This window comes from Drosophila grimshawi, unplaced genomic scaffold (assembly GCF_018153295.1).
Source record: "Drosophila grimshawi isolate 15287-2541.00 unplaced genomic scaffold, ASM1815329v1 contig_311, whole genome shotgun sequence".
In the NCBI taxonomy this organism is placed as follows: domain Eukaryota; kingdom Metazoa; phylum Arthropoda; class Insecta; order Diptera; family Drosophilidae; genus Drosophila; species Drosophila grimshawi.
The window spans coordinates 30,179,064-30,206,579 of record NW_025063098.1 but is presented as its reverse complement, the minus strand read 5'-3'; the positions used below and the strand labels follow the sequence as shown (position 1 = coordinate 30,206,579).

The 27,516-nt window shown below is 34.6% G+C and overlaps 4 protein-coding genes across 6 annotated transcripts in view; 1 reads left to right on the top strand and 3 right to left on the bottom strand.

The window, feature by feature from the left end:
- Positions 1-341: 341 nt before the first annotated feature.
- Positions 342-2,020, bottom strand: LOC6569689 (venom peptide isomerase heavy chain). Its single transcript, XM_032741653.2, has 5 exons — positions 1,897-2,020; positions 1,678-1,834; positions 1,125-1,229; positions 934-1,052; positions 342-709 (listed from the first exon to the last, which is right to left on the bottom strand). Exons 1-5 carry the CDS (start codon positions 2,018-2,020, stop codon positions 354-356), a joined length of 861 nt encoding a protein of 286 aa, XP_032597544.1. The 3' UTR covers positions 342-353.
- A 757-nt stretch (positions 2,021-2,777) lies between these two features.
- On the top strand, positions 2,778-5,590 carry LOC6569690 (golgin subfamily A member 7). Of its 3 annotated transcripts, none has more exons than XM_032741527.1 (4): positions 2,778-2,832; positions 3,299-3,464; positions 4,425-4,577; positions 4,645-5,590. In XM_032741527.1, the coding sequence occupies exons 1-4, from the start codon at positions 2,795-2,797 to the stop codon at positions 4,783-4,785; spliced, it is 498 nt and encodes a 165-aa protein (XP_032597418.1). In that variant the 5' UTR covers positions 2,778-2,794; the 3' UTR covers positions 4,786-5,590. The 3 variants fall into 3 exon arrangements, with proteins under 3 accessions (XP_032597418.1, XP_001995873.1, XP_032597417.1); XM_001995837.2 differs by having other exon boundaries at positions 2,797-2,832; positions 3,302-3,464; XM_032741526.2 differs by lacking the exon at positions 2,778-2,832 and adding an exon at positions 3,041-3,082.
- A 382-nt stretch (positions 5,591-5,972) lies between these two features.
- On the bottom strand, positions 5,973-6,518 carry LOC6569691 (protein PDF). The gene has a single exon (XM_001995838.3). The coding sequence runs from the start codon at positions 6,442-6,444 to the stop codon at positions 6,160-6,162; it is 285 nt and encodes a 94-aa protein (XP_001995874.2). The 5' UTR covers positions 6,445-6,518; the 3' UTR covers positions 5,973-6,159.
- Positions 6,519-12,183: 5,665 nt separating this feature from the next.
- The window catches only part of LOC6569905 (cGMP-specific 3',5'-cyclic phosphodiesterase), a 45,337-nt gene continuing 30,004 nt past the window's right edge, over positions 12,184-27,516 (bottom strand). Inside the window, exons 2-12 of the mRNA XM_032741602.2 lie at positions 22,090-22,354; positions 20,257-20,502; positions 19,106-19,371; positions 16,359-16,448; positions 16,015-16,302; positions 15,213-15,456; positions 15,064-15,155; positions 14,674-14,997; positions 13,958-14,111; positions 13,717-13,876; positions 12,184-13,266 (exon numbers count right to left, since the gene is read on the bottom strand). Coding sequence (XP_032597493.2) covers positions 12,621-13,266; positions 13,717-13,876; positions 13,958-14,111; positions 14,674-14,997; positions 15,064-15,155; positions 15,213-15,456; positions 16,015-16,302; positions 16,359-16,448; positions 19,106-19,371; positions 20,257-20,502; positions 22,090-22,354 — 2,775 coding nt within the window. The 3' untranslated portion in view covers positions 12,184-12,620. The remainder of the gene's footprint in view (positions 13,267-13,716; positions 13,877-13,957; positions 14,112-14,673; positions 14,998-15,063; positions 15,156-15,212; positions 15,457-16,014; positions 16,303-16,358; positions 16,449-19,105; positions 19,372-20,256; positions 20,503-22,089; positions 22,355-27,516) is intronic.

The window sequence follows — 27,516 nt, the reverse complement described above, 5'->3', positions numbered from 1 at the left end:
TTTTATAAAGTCATTCATTTCTAGAAATTTACTTTCTTCATGATAAGGTGAACAACACTTGGCGAACTTCTAAAATTCAGTGCAATATTTTTTCCGAGTGTATACCTACTTAGTATAATCTATGCTGTATACCGTATAGGGTAGATTGTCTATTGTACAATTACGATTGTAAAACTACTTGTAGTAAGTTAGGCCTATTTGTTATTTTTAGCTTGCATATTTGTATATTCGTATAAATGTTTTCTGTTTTTCACAAATACATATATATATATATATATTTATATATATAGTATAATAAATAAATTATATATACATATCTATATATATATATATAGAGAGAGAGAGAAAACCTGTTAGGACTTTTGCAGATGTAGCTGGATCCAGTCGTCGTAGGGTTTAGTTACTGTATAAATGCTGGGCATACCTTTCATGCCACAGGTCAACCCATGAGATACTAATCCGCAGATATGTAGCTGATCTTTCAGGCCATAGTGGCACATCAATGGACCACCAGAGTCACCCTGACACGAGTCCTGGGTGTTGTTGCCCAGGGCACAGACCGTATTATCCCCGTTCTTGGGCGCCCAAATATGTCCAATTATATCCTGACACTGTTTATTGTCAATTATACTTAACTCTGCTTCCGAGAGTCGCTTTTGGGAAGGTCCGGCGTGTTTGTTGGCTCCATATCCAATAATCCGACAAGTTGCTAATAATTAATGAATAATAATAAATAATAGAAATACATCATACAAATAAATAATAAGCAATATATAGTAAATAACAGATGTTTAATAATAGAGATTAAATAATACATAAAAATAATAAATTATAGATAATATTCAAAAATAAGTAAGAAATAATAAATATTAAATAACAAATAAACAATAATAAATAAAAATAAATATGGTTTATCTATAGGATTGTACAAACCATTAATCTTGGGTTTCATGCCTGGCGGCGGCAGTTGAGCAAATTGCAGATCCTTGGCAAGTTGGCTCTTGAAAGGACGACTTAAATAGAGCAGTGCAATATCGTTGCGATAGTTGGAACTGTATTATACAATATAAACACTAATTACTAAACCTTGGCATCTGTTTTAACATACACTGAATTTGACTTACGGTTGAAAGTAAATAAATTTGGCACTTTCCACATGATATCGCTCAAGGCTTTCCACGTTCTCAATGTTCTCATATCCAATGAAGGCTACAATTTTTTCAATCTTTCTGTTGGTCAAAATTATATTGTAGTTAAAGACTACACTACGACACTTTTCTAGCGTATGAAACAACAAAACATTGGCAATTTGCTCAAATGTTATTCATACATATATATATATCCATATATATATATATATACATATTATTAAAGAAATCGTTTATTAATTTCTAATTTTCAAAAACGATGCTATTATTCTTTTCGTTAATTTTCTGACATTTCCATAAAATTTCATTTCTTAATTTTAATTTTAATTAAATAAAAATAACTTGAAATGATGAATAAAATTGTGGTTTTTTGTTTCTTATTTTTTTTTTAAGTCTGCTAAAAACCTATTCGTAACTTCCATAAACTTATACATTTTCAAAACCTTTGTAAACATATCTTGTAAAAGTGGTGCTATTATTTTTTTCACAACTATATATAAGAATAAAATTTAAGACCATATCTACCCACTTTCGCCAAACACAATGAGCAGCAGTCAGAATCCAGCGATTACTAATCAAACATCCGCCGCAAAAGTGTTGAAAAGAATATTTTTTTGTGTTGTTATTTACATATTCACTCGCGAAATCCTGCAATGATACCATAAATGGATATTTGGTGTGACCATCTGCCATGATGACAACATTGTTTATACATTTTTTTTATATTTTAATTTATTTTAAATACTGCCCTCGGTGTTAACAAAACGCCCGCCAACAATGGGAACTGCTTGAGATTCTGGATAGTCGAGAATTATTGCGATTAGCACAAAGGGTAGTATGCATATTTGATGGTAACTGAAGCCAGCCTTCATGATGGCAGATTAACAATATACTAAACTGCTGAGTAGAGCGACAGCTAATATATATGAAATACACAATTCAGCTAAGCGCAAACAAAAACACAAGCTGTGCAAATGTCTCAATAATGTGCATGTTTTGAAATCTCTACTGCGTGGGCATAAGCAAACTTTTCAAGAGGCGTAAGCTAAGCATAACAGAAAAACAAAGTAAGACATTATATGCCTATATTAATGGTAACACTTTTGGCCAAAGCAGAAAAACATTTTTTAAAATGCTGTACCTTTTTCAAATTGCAACAGTTTAACTTTGTATGGCCACACAGCAATGTGCAATAAACGATCTGGCAGCACGTCTATCATTTAGTAAGGCATAACAAAAGCAAATCCAACAATATATATTGAATGTTAATTCAAGCAGATTTAATAAAAACGCAAACCAGATTAATTTAATGCTGTACTTATCCAAAGTGCAAAAATTTATATCATCATACAACAAAATTCAACGATCTGACAATCTGGCAGCGCTGATGCTTTACGTCACGCTCCTCCCACTTACCAAAACCCATATTTAACAATATATATTAATATTAATTACAAATCACTTAAAATCATAAATTAACTAAAGTAATAAAAGCACATAACAGTTTTTTAAAATGTAAGCCTTTAAGATTTTTCGGTTACACATCAAAATGCAATAATCTGGCAGCATTAAAGATAACATGGTTATGACAGCCGCACACTGGTCACACTGCTAAACAGCTGCTCAGTTGTACGCGATCTGTGTGAATGGTCAGACGCCATTGTGTACACGTGCGTTGCGAATTGTAAGTGCAAATTCTTCACTAATTTTAACAAATATGCCAATATTACAATTATTTCAATTGCGTATTGATGATAAACTTTGCAATGTTGAACTTGGCTGCAAAGTGTCGCAAATTAAAAAGAGAACAAAACGCTTAAATTGTGCAATGTAGTTTTTAATTTGTTTTGTTTAGCGTTGAGTGCAAAAAGTGATATTAATTTAATAAATTGGCAGAAATTGGAAATTTGATAACAATAATCAGTTATCAGTTAGTAAGCAAACTTGCCACGCCCCTAATCGCCTCGGCCTACTTTTTTTTTCGTGCTGACGAATGTCAAAATTTATCTGAGTAGAAAATTTTGTTTTGTTTTGTTTTCTGTTTTTTGTGTATTTATATTTTATTTCCGTTTTTGTAAAATGATTGCAATTAATCAAATGTATCGTTTGCTGCGAGTTGAGCTTTTTAATGGCATTTGGCATTTTTACAGTAGACGACGAACAATGTCCCAAGGCGGTGGCACTCCATCGGCGGCATCGGGTGGCAATCCAACCAACATCTTGCAACATGGTGGCAAGGTCTTCATACAGCGCGATTACAGCGACGGCACCTCCGTCAAATTCCACACACGGCTGCCAGCCGAACTGGATGGCATGGTGAGTGAACTGCGAATAAAATAACTATAATAATAACAACACACATTAATCAGCAATCATTAGTAATTTGCAAATTACTGCATTCGTTGTGAATGTTTCCTAAATTATTTTGATGCTGTTTGCGGTCCATCACTAAAAGTATATTTTTGGCGTTCACAGCGAAAATGTAAACAAAGCCAGTGCAGTTAATATTTAAATTACAGTTTAAAAAGCACTGCAAATAAAAATTAATTTTATGTTCATTTTTGCATTTTGTGTAGATGCAACATTTCATTGCTGGCTGCACTGCCGAAAATTCAGCATAATTCCTACTTCAGTCAGGGATGTTCCTAAATCATTTTGTTGTACTTCAAATATTCAGCTTTATTTTTGGGGTTCACCACATTAATTATAATGACATTCACATCCAAAATGTAAATAAAGCCAAATTGAAATTACAATTTAAAAATGACTGACAAGCAAGATAAATAAAAATAGTATTTAATTTATTGTTAACAAATTTCGAAAATAAAAACAACAAAGAATTTTTAACTAGCGTAGAAGGTGTTCAAAGATATTAAATATTAATTTAATTTCTTAAATAAAACCCATAATGGAATTCCATAAAGTGATTAATAATTATTTATTTAAATTGAAAAGTCGTCAATTTTTCTGACTATTCTGCCGTTTCTATTTGTTTCCTCTATTTTTTCTTTTTTAATATTTTACCGATTTGATTTGTGTTCTCTTTTTTTATTTTTCCATTATTATTATTATTTTTTTTTTTTTGGTTTTTCTACCTGGCGTTTTTATTTATTATCTCCATTTCAAATTGTTCTGTTATTTGTGCCATTTCTATTTAATATCTCCATATTTGTATTTTACTACTATTGCTAGCATTTATACATCTTTCTTCTTTTTTACAATATATAAGTGAGCAATTTGAAACCCAAAGTGACTGCCTTCATTTTCTATTTACAGATTGAACGTCATGTGTTCGAGGCAACGATTAATCGGCTCAACGAATTCTATGCGGAGGCAGAGGAGGGCTCCTGCGGCACCTACTGCGAGGGCTGCATTGGCTGCATTACGGCATACTTGATATACATGTGCTCCGAGACACATTACGAAAAGGTAAGCAAATCAAATCAATCAATCCCAATAATCATATTTAATTTAGTATAATATTTTTCTCTCGCAGACGTTGCGCAAGATATCCAAATTTGTTGCTTCGCAGAATGAGCGCATTTATAATCCAAAGGGTCTGCAATTGATCGATCCAACATTTCGTGGTCTTCGCGTCATAGAAATTACCATATTCGATCGTCCTGGGCGAACGTGACTTCCGCTTTCCCATTCTGCCAATGAGTTCTTCATGTGAGACGACGGACGGACAGACGGACGGACGGACGACAACTAAACTCTGCTGTTACCAACAACAAACAAGTCAAAGCCATTTTTTCCAAGAAAAACCATCCTCTATAAATTATGCAGCCTAAGCTTTAAAAACGTATCAAAAAGAAAAGTGCAAGATTTATATAATAATCAAGAATTTATGTGGAGCACGTGAATTAGTCGATAAGTTTAATGCAGTTGTTGTAGTTGTTGGCAAAGACAAGAGTTTTATGGTAACAAGTATTTATGCGTTAAGTGAAAAGCTACTGAAACTGCATTTGAGCTAAAATTAAACATAGTTACATATATTTACTTATACACACACACACATATATATTTGCATATGTTATTTTGTTTTTACTAATCTAATAATTTGTTTATAGAGTATTTTAATTTTAAAAAACTTGTCTAAAATCATTCTGCTTTAGTGCAAATACAAAGTGTATAATTATTGTAGCACATAAAAAACCAAACAAAACAACAATAACAGCAAATAGGAAAAACCACTTGAATAGTGGTAGTAAAGTACATATATATGCGTAAAGTTAAATATAAATATATATACAACAAGTCTTCAACGATTTCAAATAGCGCCAAATGAACTTTCATACATATACACACACACACACACACACACATACATATATATATATATATATATATATATATATATATATATATATATATACAACATATATATAACCAAGTGAAGAACTGTTCATTTTTAATAAAAGAAAAAATCTACATTAAAATTCTTGTTGCTTTTTTGTTTGTTCTTTTACAGGTGTTTTCAAATTATATAATATTTATTTAGTTGAAAAAATGCGGGGAAAATAAGTTGAAAAGATGGTAGACGAAAGAAAGGAATTTATACAGCTGCACTCAAAATAATAGTACTGCTGCTTGAAAAATACAAATTCTCAATATATATTTATAGCTCGTCAAAAACCTTTTTTTTTAATTTACCTATTGCTTCCATTTCTTCTGTTTTGGGAAGAAAAATTAAATTCTGCGCAACAACGAATGATTTTTGTGTTTTTGTCTCTTTGCACATTTTACTTTTCAAATTTATTGATAAAGGTATACACTCTTTTCTAAAAGCAATTGAGAAAAGTTAAAGCAAAAAAAAAAAACAGTTTAGAATAAAGTGTCGTGTTTTTGTTATACACATTTCATTTAATATATAATTTTTAATAGATAGTACTTCTAAAGCGATATATGTATGTACTCTTTGTTTTTCTAAATAGTGTCTTTCTTCTCTAAGTCATAATTAATCGGTATTAGTCGGACTCCAGTTTAAATCCAATATCCACACAGCTCGTCACTTGCCCGCCTCGTTCATGTTCTTGGGCAAACTGAGCAGCGAATTAATTAGCTCCGAGTTCCTCTTTGGCAACCGCATATTGCTGGCCACCGAGTTGCCCAAATAGTAGGGATATTTATAGGGTTGTCCGGCCACAGCATAGCGTGTTGCAGTTAGCCAATCGTACAGATCTCGATTGTAATCCTTGGACACATAGCGCTCCTCATCGGGTGCGCTGAGAACCGACGAGCAACTGGCCACCACCAATAGCAGCGATAATGCCACAACGTAATGAGCCATCATTTGCCACACAGAGAGAAAGTGAAAGAGAGCAGTAAAGGATTAGAAACTGGACTAATCCACTGTAAGCTTGCGAGTGTAAGCTTGCGAATGAGCAAATGTAAGTAACGCATCCTTGTTTTATATACGGCTGGAGGCAGTGAAATCATTAGGTAAATCACAGCTGGAAACCGCATCAGGCGTTCCACGGCGCATCCGTGTCGGTTTCAGCACAAATATGTCAAGCACAGGCAAATAAAAAAAGGTGACTGGCGTTCATACACTCGAGAAAAAAATTGTCCTCAAAATAACAACAATTTGTTTTTTTTTTCTACTTTTCTTAGAAATTGCTTTTATTAAAAAAAATGGATTTCAAAAAGTTGGAATTATACATATTTTATTTTAAGTTTTATAAAAAGCCTGAAACCTGAAATTAAGAAAAGCAAAGCCTGTTTTTTCTAGAAAGCCACAAACCTCAATTTACTTTCTCGATAATAAGATTATTTACCTATGGCAATTATAAAAAAAATTTAGGAATTGTTTTTCCGAGTGCAGCCAATATTTGATTATGCACCATTTTATGTGCGTGCCACAAAAACCAACAGCAACAGCATCATCATCATCCAGACAGACAAACGGACAGACATACAGACAGAGAGTCAGTCAGTCGAGTTGCGCTATTTGATTACGTTGAGCATTCTGGGTTGGGTTTGACGACATATGTAAACATATATATATATATATATATATCTATATATGTATATATATAGTTAAATATATCCTTTTTATGCGACTCGACCCCGACTGATTAATTTTAGACTAAGAGCCAATAAAAATAAATACATTTGATTTAATGTCTCTTGCGGAAATTCCTTCATTCAACAGATAGATTAGACAAACAAAGTTATTTTTATTGTAGGCTTGCCGAAAACATAACTAATATTTGCACAATAATAATTTGTAAACGAAATTTGGTCTTGACGCGGCCTGTACTAAAGTTTTGTGAAAAATGTTCATAAATATTAAGCTGGTTGTTTAATTTGCCAGCATTAGAACCTAAAATAAATAAAACTTATCCCAACAAGTAGGCATGTTTTCGTTGAATGATTCTAGTTCCAGCTTGCGTGGAAGTACATAAACCTCAATTTGAGGTTTTACACTTTAAATTGGGTGTTTTGTATTCGATCTGATGATGATGAAATTTGTCCAGTTGTCAATATATATTATATTAATAAGAAGCTACTGCCTTTAAATGTGTACCTTTTGTTGCTGCAAAGGTAATTAATTAGGACTAAGGTAATTAATTATCATATTAAGCAAAATATACTCCTCTTACCTAATAAAAGTATATTTAATATTTTCGAAATCGCAAAACTTTTGTATATATTTAAATAATCAGAGTTCTCTTCTTAATTTCCGAGTAAATTTTTGAATATCGTTTTTTGAAAAAATACGTATAATTTCCAGGCTGATCTTTTGTTACTGTACATTTCTTCCATTAACTATTTTATATTATAGTTAAGCATTAGTATTTTAAGATTTCACAAATAGTTTGTATGTTTTCTAAAAATACGTACATTCGATAGTTTCTAAGAGATTTGTTACCAAGAATCCTTGTTTAAATTTCTTCTTTTTGGAAATGTTTTTCTTCACAATTGAAAATACTTCTAAAAAAAATAGATATACCATATTTTTGGGATTGTTGATTTAGAAGAAAAGAGTTTTCATATATCTAGCAAGTTTATCGAAAAACAAGAATAACTTGACAATTTTTCTGCTTGTAGGCACTTGAATATATATTGCTTCGGTGGTGTGAAGTTAGCTAATGTTGACTTAAGCGGATATAAAACAATAGGCATTTTTGCACAAATGAAAGTCAACAAAATAGGAATGACGAAAATTGTTTATTAACGGAACGTTTGGAAACAACTGTGTAAATTTGCAAAAAACTAGAAAAAAACGAACAAAACAAAAGATCTCCTGGCAATTAGTATAAAAGCAGAAAAATTGGCACAATTTCAGCAGAAGTGCCAAACATATTAAGATTGCAAAAACTAGAATGAGAATCTTTGCATTATTCCTGGGCAGTGCCATTTTGGCCATTTGCGTGATCAGAGAAAGCGAGGCAGTTGCATGTACTGCTCCAGGCGATCCCGTCGGCTGCACGGATTGCGACGATCCGTTGAATGTGGATCATGTAGACTGCGAAATTACAACAGAAGCCACAACAGATGCGATAACAGAAGCAACAACAACAGCGGAACCAGCAACAACAACAGCGGCAACAACCCAAACAGGTGGCGGCAACAGGAGGAGGAGGCGACGCATCCGCATCAGCAACTTAAGATACAGAAATGTCCGTCGCATCAAAATAAGGCGCAACAACAATCGCAACAACAATCGCATCAACAATCGCAACAACAATCGCAACAACAATCGCAACGTTAATCGCAACAACATTCCTCGTGTTATTGTCGTGGGTTAGCATTAACTTACACATATATAAACATTATGTGACAAATTCTATATGGAAAAAAAGTAATAAATGTGAGCATTGCAATTTCAATTTGATATCGTTTGGCTACACTCAGAAAAAAATTACCCCGAATTTTAGATAATCGAAAATATAATTTGGAATATAGATTCTCGTATATTATGCGCAGATGAAGTTTGCTATATCGATAACTCTCTCTTAGCAGCTTGAGTATTCTTATGCGATTTTATCCCAGTCTGAGTAGCTGCAGGTATATTATATTTTATGTGTCAAAAACTCTATTTTATTGCAGGAATTTCACGTCTTGATCATTTGCCTCAGTAGTCTTGCGCAGTTTGGCAAGATTATAGGATTCAGTTGGTGGTATAAGGTCGAGGGGCAATGACTAAAATTTAAAAATGCGGCGAAACTCGGCCGCTTCAAGCATTCAAATTTCAATAACAAATAGCCCTCGGCATGCGAATTTGAATATTGGCATTAAAAAAGACGAATTTTCTTTAAGCAACTTTAATAACGAGAATTTTTTTGAAACAGAAAATTGCTAATAACATCACCACAGCTTTCCGGATTGTGACAAGACAAACTTTTGTTTTGATCGGGGCTACAAAGTAACTGAAGGACATTCAAATCATCCTCGCAGATTCCGGGAAAATATTGATTTTGAGATTACGACATACTTCCTTTCGCTCCGTAGTTATATTTTCAAGTGTTTGGGTTCTTAGATAATCCCTTAATCCTTGCATGTATTTCAAAAGAGGTTTTCTCTTCGATTCCAACTCAACGGACCCTTAAATGGGGACGCCTAAAGGTATGAAATGATTTTTTTCGGCTGATGAAAATGTAGTCAATTCACCAACAAAGGAATGGTGCGTGAACTGGCTATGCTCTACAGCAAAGACAAAGACCTAAAGTGAATAAAGTTCCCAGCCAGGGTATGGAAAACAAAAATATTTATGTGTAATTTGTTTTGTGTGAATCTTATGTAATTGTTTAATTTCTGGTCATTATCTGAGTGAATTTGATTTAATTCTCTGGTTTCAGGAAACAGTTAAGTCTCTACACTGTTTAATAAAAATATTTCTCTTTATTTTGCAAAACTTGACTTCCATCTTTGAAGCGCAGGATAAACAGCACACTCCTCAGAAATATATGATTTACCGATAAGCAGATATTTGGTAGCATTCTTTGCAAGTCTGTAACGAATTAATTTCCACTTATTCGTTCCCTTTTTGGCGATCAGGAGCAACACTTTAAATTGCAGAACATTTTGTGGAATTCCATTATTGAAACACAACGATAGCAGAGGCTAGAATTTTCAATGGTGTGATTTATTTTTGATTCAATTGCATTGTCTTATATAGTTACACAAATTATTAAAAATAGTTTATTAATTGCAGCCAAGTTATAATATTGATATATCGGCGAAAAATCTAGTACAGTTTTTAGTTTATTTCTTTTCTTGTAAATAACAGTGGTGTTACAGATAAAGAACAATATAAATATTGTTTCGAAATGAACTCAAATTGGGTATTTGATTTACAACGTTGAGATAAGGTACATAAATTTGTCCAGTGTAGTGAGAGGTGTTTTTCAAATCGATTTTAATTGCAAAACTTTCATAAAGAAGTTCTTAAGTTCGTTTATAAAGTTGTCTGGATTTTGATTCTCAATGGCGCGACAGAAAAGCTAGAAAAATAGTTTTTATTCATTTGCAATTTTTGAAATGAGGTGCCTATAATTTACATCGAAGCTTTAGCATTTAGTTACATACATATATACATATATATATATATATATATACATCTATATATATATATATGTATATATGTATTTATAAATATGTTTATATAATATGCTAGATTCTTAACCGCTTTATACACACATAAAGTAAATTTGTTTTTATCGTTTTCTTTCTTTTTTTGCTCAACATTTAGAGAGAATGAGAATTTAGTTATTGTAACTAGAGCTAATCAATTTGTAAGTAGGTGCTAATATGGTATTTGCTAAATAGTTGCTTATTTGCCATTTAGATTTGAGTTGAATTCCAAAATTGACAAAATGTACATTAATTTTTAAAAACGTTAGTTTGTGTTTTCTTGCGTAGTTAAGAATATTTTTAATTTTATGTTTAATTTATTTGCCGTTGCCATTTTGTGCGTTTAATCAATCTTGTGCGGTGCTCACAAATGACAAAAAATACAATAGTTTTTCTTTGCGTGTCCTTTTTGATATTTATATATGTATTATGTATTTTAGCTATTCTTTAAAATATCATATAATATTGCTATAGTTTATATTCTTCACAAATTCTGGTTTAACTAATAGCTACAATCAGGAGCGGCCTACTGAAAAGTTACACATATTTATTTAGAATATGGATAATGTTTAGTATTTAATTATGTCAACTAGTTAATAAGAGCTTTAACCACAAGTACAACACGAGTATATGGAGTTATCACATGCGGACTAGTTGTATTAGTTTTGGGTACATCAACCTCGAAAGCAATTATAGACTCACAATTTTTTGTTTTGTTTTGTTTTTTCTTTTGTTGCTTAAACATATACAAAGTTATAAATATTTAAATGTATTTGTTTGTTTGGTATATAGTTGGTATTTTATACGTTTGACTAGCACGATTTGGTTTACGAAAGGAAAAACTACTTAACACAAAAATGCATTGATAATCTAATTAGATATTACTTCTTTTCATTATTTTATTTATTTTTTTTTGTATTTGCTGCAAGTGAGTTCAAACACTTAGGAGCTTAAGTTCACATTCAATATAGCATTCATATAGCAAGAGAAAGAGAGAAACAGAGAGAGAGAGGGAGAGAGAGAGAGAGAGAGAGAGGTGAAGAGATAGTGAGAGAGAAGGGGAGAGAGAGAATATACCAAAAGGTTTGATGCGCATGCGCTTTGACCTTTAGGACCTTAAATAGATCACATGATTTGACATTCACTTAGGCATAATATTGCAATTATCTTTGCTGTATGGATGTGTGCGGGTATGTGCGAGTGCGTGTGTGTATTCTCTCTACCTACAGACATATACACGTAGAGCAGGCAACCAAAATTGTTTGGTAACCAATAATGATTTCATTCAAAGGTTTTCAACTAGTTAGTACACATAGACTAGTTACTGCATTAGTTACACTCAGTTCAAGAAATCGCACTAAATTTTAGAAAATCTCTCTGAAAACTTATAAAAAAATGCATAAAATACATAATCAAAAAAATTCTAATTTTAGAGTTGAAAAAAATACGCTGAAAATTAGATCAACTTTTGATAAGTTTTGGAAAAATGCAGCCCGAAAATAATCAAAGAAAAACCTTGGTTTATGGAAATATACTTTTTGAATAACAAAGTTAGTCATGCTTGGCGCGTAAAGTAAGACGAATTTCTAAAATTCAGACCGATTTTTCTTTTGTCCGGGTGTAGACTAGTTACAGCATTAGTTAGTTAGTTCAAGTTCTTTTTCTTTGTTTTTTTGTTACAGGATTGTAGGATTGTTTGGCTGGCATTCCGTTGCTAAGCACACTGTCCAGCCCGGTTTGGGTTTTGGTTTCGGATTCGGTTTCGTTTGTGGTTTGTGGGGTGTAGAATTAGAAATCGGTCAGCCCCCCTCCTGCTGGGGCTTTGTCAGTCTCACTGCCGGCCGCAGCAGATGTGGAGGGGGTCACCAAATTCTAATTGGATGGCTTTCGTCATAAGAGAGCGCAGAGCTTGGAACGTTTCTTGGTCTTGTCAACGGTGCCCGCCGAGGATGTGGACGAGGAAGCAGACATGCGACCCACACTGCCCGAATGCGGCTGGGATGGACTTGTCGGACTCTTGTCGTCCATATCCTCGCTGACATGCGATTCGAGCAGTTTGAGCGATGTCTTCGGCTTGGAGCCATCCATGCTGTTGTACAGCGTCTTCGATAGCTTGGAACGCACCACTTTGCCCAATGCGCCTGTCTTCTTGATGCTTAATCTGGAGCCACTGCTCCGCTGATGTTCCGGCGTATGGATATCGTCGCCGCCATGCTGTGACTGCGACTGCGATTGCGACTGCGACTGCGATTGCTGATTGCAATTGAGCGTTGTCACCGTGAACTCAATGTCTTTGATCTCCTCATCCGCACAGCCGGCAAACTCCTCCACCGGCTTATCAATCGTATCGTGATCTATCCATGTCAGACCCATCTCCACTTTCTCCGCCAAATCCTGCCAATTGCGTCGATTCTCCAGCGTGCCCTCGTACAGCGGCGTTATCCACGGGAAGGTGTCACACAGCACGCGGTAGAGCGGCAAGCAGATCACATCGATGAAACCCACCTGCATTTTGGGCAGCTCATCCTTGCGTTCCCTGCGATATTTATTTAGTTGATTATTCATTTTAGTACTCTGTTACCGAAGGTAAAGGAGTATATTGATTTTGTACAGTGTCCATCATGCTGTCTGTCCATCTGTCCCTAAATATAGAAACTTCTAATATATACTGGTCTGTGCCCGCGTCAGACAAAGTTTGGGAATATTAGTGTGCTTCGTCCACTAGAAGGCTAGAAAATCGATAAAAATCGATAATCGCAAATCGATAAAGCCGCACACTCCCACCATTTTAAGGCTATAGTTACCAAATTTGATTAGTAGGTTGCTGACCATATCCTTCAAAGATCAACTTTAGTCACGCCCACCCCACCTCTACCGCCCTCAGGCCCCCGTCTGAGCCACGCCCATTCCCGTCGCCAAAATTCACAAAAGTCTATTTCTAAAAGTCCCCATATATTCTTTTCTTTTTAAACTGATGCCGACGTACCTATCCATCATGGCCACTGGCTGTGTGTTCAGTTGCAGCTTCTCGAGATCGCCCTGATCGAAGAACTCATCGGCAACAAGTTTGGCAACACGATGTTGTACTTCCCACGGTTTTGCTATGGCGCTCACATCGCACGCTGTCATCATCATGCCACAAAGCACTTTACATATATATGTGGAGAGAGAGAGAGAGATCGGTTTTAAAATATTACGCATACGCAGTGTTTGCCTTGAGTACTTACAATCCTTTTTCTCCTCGCCCTGCCAGTCGAACTCGCCGTTTTCGACTAGTTCGAGAAAAGCGTTGCGCTTCTTAAAATACATTGCCAAATCGGTGGAAAGTATAGCGCTCTCAACAGTCTTCATTACACATCGATAATCTTCGGGCGAAAGTGCCTATCAAAGATTAAATATACATTTTATTATATATATGAAAAAAAAAACGATCTTCATAACAGATCGATAATCCTCAGGCCAAGCAAACATTTTGAACTTTTATTTAAAATAGATTCTTACATAACGAAATATTTTAAGAGCCAAAAGAAATAATATTACAGAAGTCTATTTAATATTTAGCGATTCCATTATAAGTCAACTTGGCATTTAACGTGTTTGTGCCAAAATATGATAATAAATAATATTGATCGGATTATTTTTATTTGTCATATTTCCGAAATGATTGTTAAAACAGTTTATTAAAAAAGTTTAGTATAAAACCCTACATAATAAATAAATAAAAAAAAGTTGAAAGTTGTAAGAAATGTTAATAGTGGAATGAGGCCATAAACTATGCATTTGCGATATCAAATTTAACCTGATTAATATAAAATACTGCTGTATAAAATAGATATGTATTTATTTATTTATATATTTAAATTTGGAATACCACACCCTACCATATTTAAACAATTTGCTCTCTAAACAAATTGAAAAACTTTTGAGAGAATATAATTATCACCTGGAATATGTTGTTGCCCTCAGAGTTCAGAATCATGACACACTGATCGAAGTGATGATGCTCCATGGTGCTGGTTGTGTATAAAATAGCTAGAGGTGATTCAGTTTTGGTCTGGAAGGCATTGTTGGTGCCGCGATGATCCAGATCGTGGCATAAACAGGCCACCAACAGACCCAATATCTCCAGATCTGTCATAAACCGTTCCATTTTGCCCGTCTTCAACATGGCAAACATGGTTTGAGCCACATTCAAAGCATGCCGCCAATTATGATATTTGACGGGTCGATAATTCTTCCGCACACTCAACACCCAGCGACAGAGAACCTGCATTAGAATTGAGTACGATTTGATGAGTACTCTGTATTTGTTTTGCTGATTTACACAACTTACATCGTAGGGTATATGAAATTGTGAGACCAGATTGCATTGCATAAACATGCGCAGCACAGCACGACAAGTGTCATCGTCAACCAGATCAAAATCTGGGAGGGAGTAGATATAAATTTATGATGGGTTTGGTTTGATATGCTTCGACTTACCCGTAAAGGTGAAGCTGTACAAGTTATAGGACTCGGCCTCGGCAATGGGATCCTGGGTGAGTTTCTCTGTTTGATCCTGGCTAGCCGTCGCATGGTAGCTGAGACACTCCAGCGCCACCTTCTGCTTGGCCATCAGCTTGCAGGCGTTCTCGTACATCTGCGTGTTGTGGATGCCCAGGCCACAGAATATGGCAAATGCCTCGAATATCGACACATCCGATTCGGAGAAGGGTAAACCGTTCGCCTGCATTCAAACAGAAATTAAATACTATTTATTTATTTATATATTGGTAAGTTGTTGGCGATGTCCTTCAAAGATCGGTGTATATATTTCCAGACCACTCAAACATCCGACGCCCCTAAAATTCTGAAATTCCCAACTGGAGTCACAACATTTTTAAGGTACTTTCCTGGTAACTCCCAAAACCGATATACATATTTGATGGTGTAAGTCGATAAAAACATCAAACTATAAACGCAAATCTGCGAAACATTACGATTGCTATAAAGAATGTTTTTTATTACTTTTTCTGACCACGCTGGATATTCCTATATATTCCGCAATTATAGAGCTAAAAGAGAGAAGGTAGATAAAAAGGAACCTCGTCTAAAACACTTCTCGCGGTTACACCCACTCCTGTCCCAAAATTCTCAACAGTCTGTTTCTAGAACCCTCCCTCAAAAATCGGGTAAAAAAAGAAATATTCGCTGAAGTTGCTATTAGCTGGTATTATTTGTTGGTATAAGGGTATTTCGCAGTCAGTTACACCCTGCATGTTCCTGACTTGGATTTTTTACGCACCTTGTTGATTAGCTGAGCTACGCCAATCACCGTCTTCTGGGCATTCACAATCGGCATACAGAGTATGGCATGGGTGCTATCGATTTCGCTATCCCGTATCTGATTGTGATCCCTCACCCACTCGTGGACATCGCAGATGTTCACCGTCTGCCCGGTGGTGGACACAAATTGGGCGATTTGCGCCAGTGTCGAGTGGCTCAGTTCATTGATCGAGGGCCGGGAGACATTCGCCGCCTGATATTCACCGCCCAGCTCGAAGAGGACGGTGAAACGATTTCGCATCTTTTGCTGAGCGATTACAAAATAATTTAAAATATTTAAAATTCAAATTTCATTTCATTTACCTGCTCCTCGAAACTATCGCCGCCTTTAATGGCGCGCATGGTGCGCTGCTCCTGCTGATGGGGCTTCTCAATTATCTTCTCCAAATGGCTCTGGAAAATGGCAAAAATGCAAAGTACACGAACATTAAGTGGTTGCCGCAAATGTGGCATAAACAGCTCCCCCAGCAGCTGCAGCGGTGGCGCCGCTGATAAATTGCCCTGGCTGCCGCTGGAGTCTCTTATCATATTTTTTTGTTGCTTTTCCTGCACATAATTAAATGGATAAATGCTGCACATGACTTGCCATATTTATATTTCAACAGTTTGGCAGCCTGAAGTGGGCATATATATAGATCTATATATATATATAAATATATGTAGAGCATATATATTTTTATTATCGCACAACAGATAATTGGCAATTTGAACGGTAATCGAAGAGCAATGAATAAATTATCAGCAGCAATCAGCACTTAATTTAGCTGAACCAAAAAAAAATAAAATATATATAAGTATATATTAAAATGAAATAAATATAATTCCGTATATTGCATAGCAATATACCCAGTTAAATATTTCATATGAGCACAACAATTTTTGAATGCATATTATTTATAATTATATGAAAATTATTAGTGCATACAACAAAACTTGTATGCTTCACTTCAGTAAATTATAAATTTGAGTGCCGGCACTTAAAATGAAATTTAATGCAATTAAAAATGCAATGTGATTAATGGCTCGTATTAATTTGATAAAATGCTTCAGTTGGGAATTAAGTTGTTCATGCTAAGAAATGTGTTTAATGTGTAGGTTTATTTTACGGATCTCAATTATTGTATCAATTATATAGATATTAAGTTATATTTAATTTTATTTCAATTATGGTTTTATATGTTTGATATATTCATAGAATTCTATTGCTGTATTAATTAATTAATTTTTATTTATATAAAGTAAAAAACGAATTTTTTTTTCATTGATTAATTTTTTTTTGTGCTTTCTATTATTGTATATTATAATATATATATAAGGTAAACAGCTCAAGTTTATACAGCAAAACACACAATTGTTGACATAGAAAAAAGGTAGTGTACCCAAGAATGTCATGCAAGTTCTGAATTGAGTCATTTATTTGTTTAACTGGATTTTAATGGTTCTTAACAGTTAGCGTTTGTGGATTTTATGAATACTTTGCCATAAAAAATGCTTGCAAATCTAAATTGTTTATAGTTTAAATGCTTAGTCACGTGTTTTTTAAAGATTTTTTACATGCACAATGGTTTTGTATTGACAGAGTTTTATTGACAGAGCTGAGCTGGTGGCTTATTTGACAGCCACGCTAAACACACATTAAATAAGTGAACAGGAGGCCATAGAAATGTGCCTGACGATTACCCATTTATAATATTATGGGAAGAGTGGAATAAAAACTAAGGCAGTGGAGCAGGTTTATTGGTATGAATGAATGGTATGTTCACTTTACAATTCTATTATTGTACTATATACATATATAGTAAAAGAAGTAAATTTGTTTCAATTGTTGACTTTTCTTAAATAATTATATTACTGCACTGTATTGTATACAAATAAAGTAAATAAACTAATTGGTTTCTATTTCACATTTTTCGAAGAACTCTATTAATATATTAAATACTTCTTTATTGTATATTTGGTTATATTTTTCCATTAATTATTTTTTAGAAGAGTTTTTATATTAAATATTAAAACATTTATTTGTTTAACTTGTGAGTCTTTTAAATTCCACCGTATTATAGATGTCGGTAAAAGAGTTGTGTGTGAAATGAAATTAAAACTGTCTACAATTTAATTGTTCGCGTGTATTACAAAGGTGTTCGCTTGCACAATTGTTTTATGTTGACTCGTGGCTTATTTGGCAGCCACAAACACCCGCTAGACACACATTAACTAAGTGAACAGGAGGCCAGACAAATGTGTTTGATGATTACCCGTTCTTTGGGCATTATATTATATATGAGAAAATGAAGCCAAAAATAGGGAAAATGAAGCACGTTGCTTAGTAGCTAAATGGGAATTGCTTTGTTACCTTTTCGGTGGTTATAAAAGAACACAAAAAAAAAAACCCTAAACAAAAAAAGAATTATGTAAATTGCTCCATTTTAATTTCCTTGGGGTGTGTTCACTTCAAGTTGTCAAACAGACAAAATGGCCGCGTTTGCATTTAAAGCCACTTTCATTTTAATGAATCTGACAAGAAAACGACCACGCCCCTAAGAATGGGGCGGACAAGCAAGTCAAAATACAAAGACATTCATTTTGGCAAATAATTGAACAATTGTAAATATCATCGCAGTAGGAGCTGAGCTGAAGTTGCTATGGCCATCATTGCACTCAGAAAAACATGACACTCAAATTTAGAAAATCGCGCTAAAAATTAGAAATGGTTTCGTGTTTTTAAAAGTAATTTCTAAATATAAGAAAAGCTTGTCCTAAATCGATAAATGCAAAAATATATTGTTTTTCTTTAATTTTTGTTGTTTCTCTTATTTTCTATTATTATAAAAGTTTATTGGACGGCTTTCTTATTAGAGTTAGCGCAGTTGATAAAATTAATTTACATGAATTTAATAAACTGTGTAAACTATTTTTGCTTATGTGAAATACGTAATACACTAATGTTTAATAATAATTTAACGCTTAACGCAAAAAGTAGGATTCTTGTTCTAAAGTTCTGTTCATTCAGTTTTTCTGAGTGTAGGCATTAAAATGTTCAAATTTTAACTCACCTCCTCACAGCAGTCGAGATCCACAAGGAACACCGAGCAGCGTTCACATTTGAGCAGCTCGCGTGCCTCTGTCATGATTTTGGTGACGAGACACTCGAGATTGTTTTGCTCCTCGAAAATGCTGCGCGCCAGATTCAAAAGGATTTGATTGCGTCTATATTCCTGGACGGACATTTCAAAGAGCTGAGCATTCTGTATGCCAATGCCACAGAATGTCAAATATCTGCGAAAGATTTCCACATCGTGCTCATCGAACTCCATGCAACCTAAACCAAATAACACACAAACACAAGTGAGTTCATTTCGAATTTGGATTATTTCTATACTTTGATACCGAGGTTGTCATAGTATATTGCTGTTGTGCAATGTCTGTGTTTCTGTCTGTCCGTCTGTATGAACACAACTTTTTCGACACCCTTAGATACAGGGACTTGAAACTTGGAACATACACTGGTCTGTGCCCGCGTCAGACAAAGTCTAAAAATTGGATTGCCACGTCTACTAGGGGGCTAGGAATTCGTTAAAGTCGATATTCGGAAATCGAGAAAGCCACTTATCTCCCACAATTTTATGGCCAAAGTCAACAAATTTGGTTGGTCGGTTGTTGGCGATGCCACGCCCACCTCCGCCGCCCCCAATGAATAGAGTCACCTAATCTTAAAGGTATATTGCCAGTAGCACCCTTCCAAAATTTTGGATTACGCCCACTCCCGCCCCTAAAGATGATATAAGCCTATATCTTTCGGAATTTAAGAGCTACAGTTATCAAACTTGGAATGTAGATTACTAAGATCGTCCTCTATTATTTTTTTTGGCCACGGCCACTCCCATCCCAAATTTTTAAAAGCCTATATCTCCCTTAATTTAAGAGCTAAAGGACCAAGTTACTAGGAATCTTCTCTTATAATTTGTTTTGCCCACTCCCTCCCCCAATATTTTACAAATCTCATAAGCTACTACCTTATATCTATCGCAATTTGAAAGGCAATCTTGGACAGTATTTGTTGGCTACACCCACCCTATTCTTTGCTACATAATATCTGCTGGTCTAACTTATGGTATCAAAGTATTTCGCAGTCGGTTACACAACGGGCCGACTGCAACGTTTTCTCTTATTTTGAGTCGTTTTGTTAGTGTTGCTGCCGATTTACCATTGGTCTTATTGATGATTTGTGCGACGCCAATGATGTCGCCTTCGTAATTGCAAATGGGCATGCAGAGTATGGCGTTCGTTTTGTAGCCCGTCTTCTGATCGATTTCACAATTGAAGCGCACATCCTGGTACGCCTCCTTGATGTTAATCATCTCCTTTGTCTGGGCAACCATGCCAGCGATGCCAATGCCAAACGGTATGATTATCTCCTCGGCTCGTGCACGAGTCACCGCATCCTTGAGTGCTGCAAAGAGGCCGCATAAATCATTAAATAAATATTTAATTTATTGACAGTCTGCCACGCATAAGATACCCAAAAAGCCAGAAAAAATACAAAATAAATGCCAGTTGAAAATCGAGGCTAAAAGTCAAATGGAGTCGATGAATTTGCATCGCCAATTCATGTGTATATGTGTGTAATTGAATCTGCACGTGTGTGTGTTTGGGAGTGTGTGCGTGTGTGCGTAGCAAGTAAACCTTGCTTGTGCTCTAGGCTCTAATCTTTACTTTTTGTTCAGTCTTTACCCACCAACAACAACAAGAAGAACATTTTGCCAACTGAATTATGTAGCGGAAGAGGCGGATTTAACGCACGAAACACACACACTGAGATTCATTATATATATAATATATATTTATATATATCACTGTGTGTGTGTGTGCCTGCCTGAACACGCTTTAGCCAGCATCTATTTTTCATTCGATAGCAACCTTTTGAGTTTTATGGCCAAAAAACTTTTAATGCCCGCTTCCGTTTCAGCTTAATTTGCTAATGCGTTCCCCGATCCGTGGGCCAAAATGTACCAAGTGGTTGCCCGAGCCGCTAATGAGCGCCAATTTGTGTGGGTTAACGAGCCGAGAATTTTATTGGCACTTGCGCCTAACGCATATTTGCAATCAAATAAAGTCTACAATCACAAAAAAAAATAAAAATAAAATTAATTACAAAAATTTGTAGCTGATTTCTCATTTTTAAAATAAATTTTACAAACTTTTTAATCGCTTAATCCAATAAGTGGGAATATCTAAATTTAGCTAAACGTTACAATAAACTTTTTTTTTAAATTCATTTTGATTAAATTATTTTGTATATAAATACACATAATTGTGTTTAGTTCAATATCGTTCTGAGCTTATAATAGATAGGTGAGTTTTTAAAAATTTAATATAGGTGTGGGTTGTGTTGAAAAATAAATAAATGGAAAAATGAAGAGTTAAAAATGTAACAACCCTATCAAGTATGATATGGAGATATGGAGAGATTGAAAATGTTGTGAATTTATTATTTAGTAATTTATTTAAAAAGCAGCAACATAACATTCGGTATTTTAAAATACATATTTGACTTAGATACGAGTAAGAGCCACTATTTCTAGACATGGACAAATGAGAAGATAGATTTTCAAATATTATTTAAACCCAAGAATCTTGGCTCAGTCTTTCGAAATTTAACAATTTTATCGAACGAGTGACAAAGTCTATTCTCTGAAGTTATTGATTACTAACCGATTTCAAAAGAGTCGCTATAGAAAAAATCCAGTACATTTATTATTTTTAAATATATTCGTGATTAAAAGCAAATATTGCTAGCCGCAGACAAATGAAATGATAGCTTAAAAGTGACTTTTGCTGAGATGCAGTCATTCATTTTAACATTCAGCATTCAATTAACGGATTGATTGGATTTGTTTCCTTTTTTGTGTTAATTAAACTAGAGTGCCAATGCTGTCAGTTTTGCCATATTTGTCCTTGTTGCCTGGCAACATTTGAACAATAAATGTAAATCGAAATTCAGATTGGAAAAAGAGGAATGCGCTTTTTAATTGCTCACCTGTCTTTTGTGTGACGTCAAACAGTTTGGCCACCAGATACTTGTTGTTGGGCGTGCCCTTGGCAAGGAAGAGGGAACCGCGATCCGCATGGGTTAGCAGACCAACGTTGACCAATATCTTGTGGCAGAGCACATCGATGTCCAGCTCATTGGCCACATCCCGTATCAGCTCCATGAACAGATCACCCTCATCCAAATCCATTAAATGCCGTCGACCCTCTGGCAGTGCCTGCACCGATGAATTGGACAGTCGGCGCGGTGACTTCTGAAAAATACCAATACCAATAAAAATAACTGAAAACGGCTTAAATTGTATACAGGACAAAGCCAGTGCAAGCCCTTAGGAAATAATTGAATTCTGCGATGGCCGCATTTAATTAACTGCTGTAATTGCTCTGCCAGTCAGCATTGATATTAATAGAATGATAAGCTGCCGTTATTAGAGGCGTCTCCAAATAAATAAAAAAAAATAAAATAAAAAAAAAATACACTCACACACATACATTATTAATAATTGTATTAATCTCTATATTGTTGCATACGCATACGTGTTTTTCCCGGGACTATTCCGATTCCACTGACCACCACAATTTAACCCATGCGACTTGTCATGTGGCCTGCGCTCCAATTCCAAATAAAACTGAGTCCGCACCGTTCAAAGGTGACCATTAGCAGTCTGCTTTAAGCAACTGCTTCGGCCAAAATGCACTCAAAAAAAAAAAAAAAAAACGCACACACACAATCGCCCTGAATTTTAGAAATTCCCCAAGTGTAATGTAAATTATTATTCTCAAAGTACATTTGTTAAGATCAGGATTTATATTTTCTTAATTTCAGGGTGCATATTTCCAAAATTAAAAAAATATATTTTTAATTTTTGGGATGTTGTTTTTCTTTGAGTATACCCATTATATAAACCTAGAGAATTCATACATTACAACTCTTGTATTTTTATATTTATAATTAAATATTAGTATTATTTGATTTCCCATACGCATTTCTACTTTTTAGAATTACAGTTCGTTACAATAGAAATTATTTATAGAAATGATTTCAAACAAAAAAACCACCATATTTTTCGGATTGACGATTTAGAGCAAGGCTTTCAAATTTTAAGAAAAGTGTTTTCGTATATTTTGCATGTATTTCTAAAAACAAGTAAATAATGTTAATTTTCAGCGTGACTTTCAAAATTTCAGGGCGTTTTTTTTTTTCTGAGTGTGATAATTGAATACAAAATGCCTTCAGGCTGCGTGCGTGGGTCCAATTATAACGAGGCAGCCACGGCCCGGATATATATGTATATATATATTATATATTTGTATATATATGTGTATCTATGGATTGCGTGCTGCGCAAATATTCACGAGCAGGACTTGAGCTTCGTTTTAGTCTTTATCACTGCCTCTGCCTATCTCTATCTCCCCCCTCTCTCTCTCTCTCTCTCTCTCTCTCTCACACACACTAGCTAGCACACTCTCTGTCTCTCCTTGCCCCTTCAACAATAACCATGTTGTGGCACAATTCCGCCAAATGAAGGCAATTTGTTATTGTTTTTAGCTGTTGTAGTTGTTATTGTTATTGTCCTTTGGCCTTGTAATTGTTTTTATTTTCTACGGTACACAAACAAAGTTTTGTGTCGTGCACAAAATATCGATAACTATTTTTAAAAATACATAGATTGTACATGTTTAAGGTTTTTCTTTGTTTTCATATTGAAATTCAATTCAACATTTAAATGATTTAAATTTCCGTGCTTGTTTTATTTGTATTCTTAACGTAAGTAATATTAAGCAGCATTATAAGATTAATAAGGTAATTTAATTTAAAACCCCACGCTAAACAATAAATAAAATAAAAATAAATAAAATAAGTAACAGAAGAAACAGAAACAGTAAATAGTCCGACAATAATTATTACTCGATTGTTTTTCAACAAGGATTTCGAAGTAATTTAAAGATTTCTAACTGTCGCCTACGGATAAGTAAAACCTCTTGAAAAGCAACAACAATATTGTAGGATAATTAAATCATTGTTTCTGTAGTTGGCAAAACAAAAAAAAAGAAAAAGAGACGCGGAGAGAGGAGGGATAAAGTGAAACAGATTAAAATAGAGATGTATGGAAATGCCAAACAATATTTTGTATCTCTGCCTTTAAACCTACCACTTTAAAGTACTCTTTCAAATAATCAACCCGAAACGAGTAGCTCTGAATTTTTGAACCATGGCGGGCAAAAAAAAAAAAAAACCAACACAAAACAACAATAACAAAATTTGAAAATACTCGAAAAACTTTTAAAAGCTTTTGCCATTGATAAAAGCAAATGAAAAAATGCAGCCCGACTGCAAATGAAAGGCATCCACACGCTGCAAATCTGATGAAACGGTGACCGAGAGCTCCATTTAAGCCAGTCAATAAGACAACGTCAACAGCAGCATCAACAAAAACAGCTGCTTGCATTATGCAACATGCACTTAAACAAATTGGTAAGGCAGCACAGGTAAGTTTGGATAAGGACATGCAGCAGCAGCATTTTTTTAAAGATTAACTGCTGAATCTTTGAGCGTTGTGAGCGTTTGATTATGACTGAATGACTCTAGTGTATTCGGGACAAGTTCGAGCAGACTAGATCAGATTCGGTTCCGAGTAGTTCCCAGGCAAAACAAATACAATTATCTCCTTCCTTTAAGTATTTAAGTAAACTTCATTTATCAACTGGAGTCAAGTGAGCTCGACTTTGATATGGCTAGCTGTTAAATATATTCTGGTTTTATAGCCAAATATACCCATTAAAAAGTCGCACTCATATGTAAGCATGCTTGGAAGTACATAAAACAAAATACTTGCGGCTGCTGATACTAATGAGTTCAATATGAGAAAAGGTTTTAGACTTTAGCTTGGGTCTTTGAACAGTTAATCAATAATTTATCGATATAAATTAAAAGCCACTGCCTTGATAATTGTGACTTTTATTGTAATCGCAAATCGATATACATATATCGATATTCGCGAACGAGAGGCAGTTATCAATTAAATGAAGCAAACTTGATCTGCGCACTGCATACGAGAATTTATATTTCTCCTGTCCCTGAGATACGCGTGCTCACACAGACGGACAGACGGACATGGCTATATCGAACCTTATAGTATTTTTACCCATTTCTAGAGTATTCAGGTTAACATTTAACATTGCATGCGACACTTGTCTGAGTCAAGGTAATTGCTTGAGATTAACCATGAAAAACATATTAATGAACTCCAGCCCCTTCTGACTTCCATTAAAGGTTAAATATTGACTTTGTTAACTCAATACGCACGTGTCTTCAAATCTATTGTTATAAGAGCAACGCATTTAAGACCTCATTCGCTGAAAAGCGATCAGTAAACAGATGGCAGCAATTTCTTACCAATTTCCAAGGGAAAATACAATAATTTCTTTCAAATTCAAATACTAAACATGAAGCCAATAAGAGAGCTTCCAAATATGTAGAACATGTACTAATAAAAGCATCTGTTTTGTGTTTCATCTATTTGCAATCTTTAGAGGAATATTTGGTTTTGTTTTTGAATCGGAAATGTCAATTTGTTGTATGCTGAATTTTGTTAAATAATTGTTCAATTGCGTCTTCAAACTGTCATTGACTGTTCTGCCAGTATATAACCACAAACAGCTGTTTAAACATTTAATCGAAAAAGTAGGGAAATCATATTTGTAATGCGTTTGCTTAGCCAGATCTGAGTCTAAGTCATTTAAAACTATTTCAAATTTACCCTAGATGTATTATAAATAAATTATAGAAACCAATTCTTATAAATATTACCATAATATACATTGCACAAAAATATCAATCTAGACCAACAAATGTATGGACTTAACTTAATGTAGTGTCTCATTTCTTAGTCAAATGATAAAACACAGACAGTGAGTCATTCAATCCAAACCATTGGCATCGCAATGAGAATCCAAACGGTGGTCCTTGGCTATATTTTTTTGCCACTTGTCTTATTGGCAGCAGCCATGCGCAATGCCCAAATCCAGTCGATTGTGATAATGTTTAACAGCAAACACCACTGGTACAATAAGTTGCAACTTGTTCCACTGTACTGCAAGTGCAGACAGTTCTAGCTCTTGCACCCACTGCTCAACATCAGCATTATTCGTTCCCGAAAAATTAGAAATTAGCCCTCGACCTCTGCCAAGATGAACCAAGACCTATTTTTAGGGGTTAGCATCCCTGGGACAATTGAAAGCGGTAGCAACTGTACCTCAACCTCATCCTCATCATCCCGAATACCAAAGTGAGCAAATTGAATGTCTTGCAGTCCGCATTTTCTAACAGCTGTAGGTAGATCAAGATCTGATTGTGTTGAAATCTTAACAAAGTGCATATTTTAATTACGCATCACAACGAGGTCAGTAATTCAAGTAAATTAGGTAAGTGATAAAAACTTGATCAAGTTAACCGTTGTACATGCCAAATGAAACTGCTGCCGATATATTGACCATAAAATATTTATTTCTTTTTACCGGGGTGCCAACTCGATCGATGCTTTATCGCACTGCTTGTTGTCAAAGTGAGTCACAGACTATTTTGCACTGCTTGCTTGTATTGAGACAATACGGCCACACTCCAACTTTGCGCTCTAGCGTGAACACATACACATACACACACACACACACACACACACACACACACACACACACACACACACACACACACACAGACTTACATAAGTTGCAGTTCTCACTTGCCTGATTTGTAAATATTATTATTTAGTTTATTTTATTATTACAATGGATGACTTATCGATGCTTCCTTGTGCCTTAAACATTCTCTTCTAGAGTGTTCACTTGCAATTGATATGTTTGAGTCAAGAGAATTGCCTAAGAGCTATCTGAACAATGGTAAATAACTTAGGCCCAATTTCTTACGAAAAATCATCGGTTCGGGTATATGGAGCATAATGATTTCTGAATTCTTGGCTTAAGAAATGCAATCGAAACCAAAAACAGATAGACCGGGATATTTTCAATTCGAGTCGAGCACTCTAAAGAAGACCATAATACGCTAAGAGCAATTGTTTGAATATTATAATATTATTATAGATAGAGATAATACAGATAGACATCCCATGCAATTCGAAAGCTACAGTCACCAAATTTAAGGGTCATACCTTTTATTTATTTAATTTTATTTAATATAATTTAAACTAAGAACAAGAAAAAGGTTTCAAGAAAATACAGTTTTTAAATTAAAATTCATTAAATGATATATCCTTCTATTCAGTTCCATGTCTTCTAAGAATCTAAGAATCCGGATCGAGGTTTGCTCAAGTCTTATTGAGAAGTCTCTTTTGCAGAACACTAATTTCAAATAATTAATGAAATTTACTTATTAAAAATGGAGCCAATAAATTTGCATTTA

What these genes read in the sequence shown, in the direction of transcription:
- LOC6569689 (XM_032741653.2), bottom strand. Translation starts at nt 2,020, where the DNA reads ATGAAGGCTGGCTTCAGTTACCATCAAATATGCATACTACCCTTTGTG. An exon ending in AAATTTATTTACTTTCAACC is followed by an intron (nt 1,053 to 1,124) that starts GTAAGTCAAATT and finishes TGTATAATACAG; the next exon opens with TTCCAACTATCGCAACGATA. An exon ending in CATGAAACCCAAGATTAATG is followed by an intron (nt 710 to 933) that starts GTTTGTACAATC and finishes ATTAATTATTAG; the next exon opens with CAACTTGTCGGATTATTGGA.
- LOC6569690 (XM_032741527.1), top strand. Translation starts at nt 2,795, where the DNA reads ATGGTCAGACGCCATTGTGTACACGTGCGTTGCGAATT. An exon ending in GTACACGTGCGTTGCGAATT is followed by an intron (nt 2,833 to 3,298) that starts GTAAGTGCAAAT and finishes GCATTTTTACAG; the next exon opens with TAGACGACGAACAATGTCCC. An exon ending in CAGCCGAACTGGATGGCATG is followed by an intron (nt 3,465 to 4,424) that starts GTGAGTGAACTG and finishes TTCTATTTACAG; the next exon opens with ATTGAACGTCATGTGTTCGA.
- LOC6569691 (XM_001995838.3), bottom strand. Translation starts at nt 6,444, where the DNA reads ATGATGGCTCATTACGTTGTGGCATTATCGCTGCTATTGGTGGTGGCC.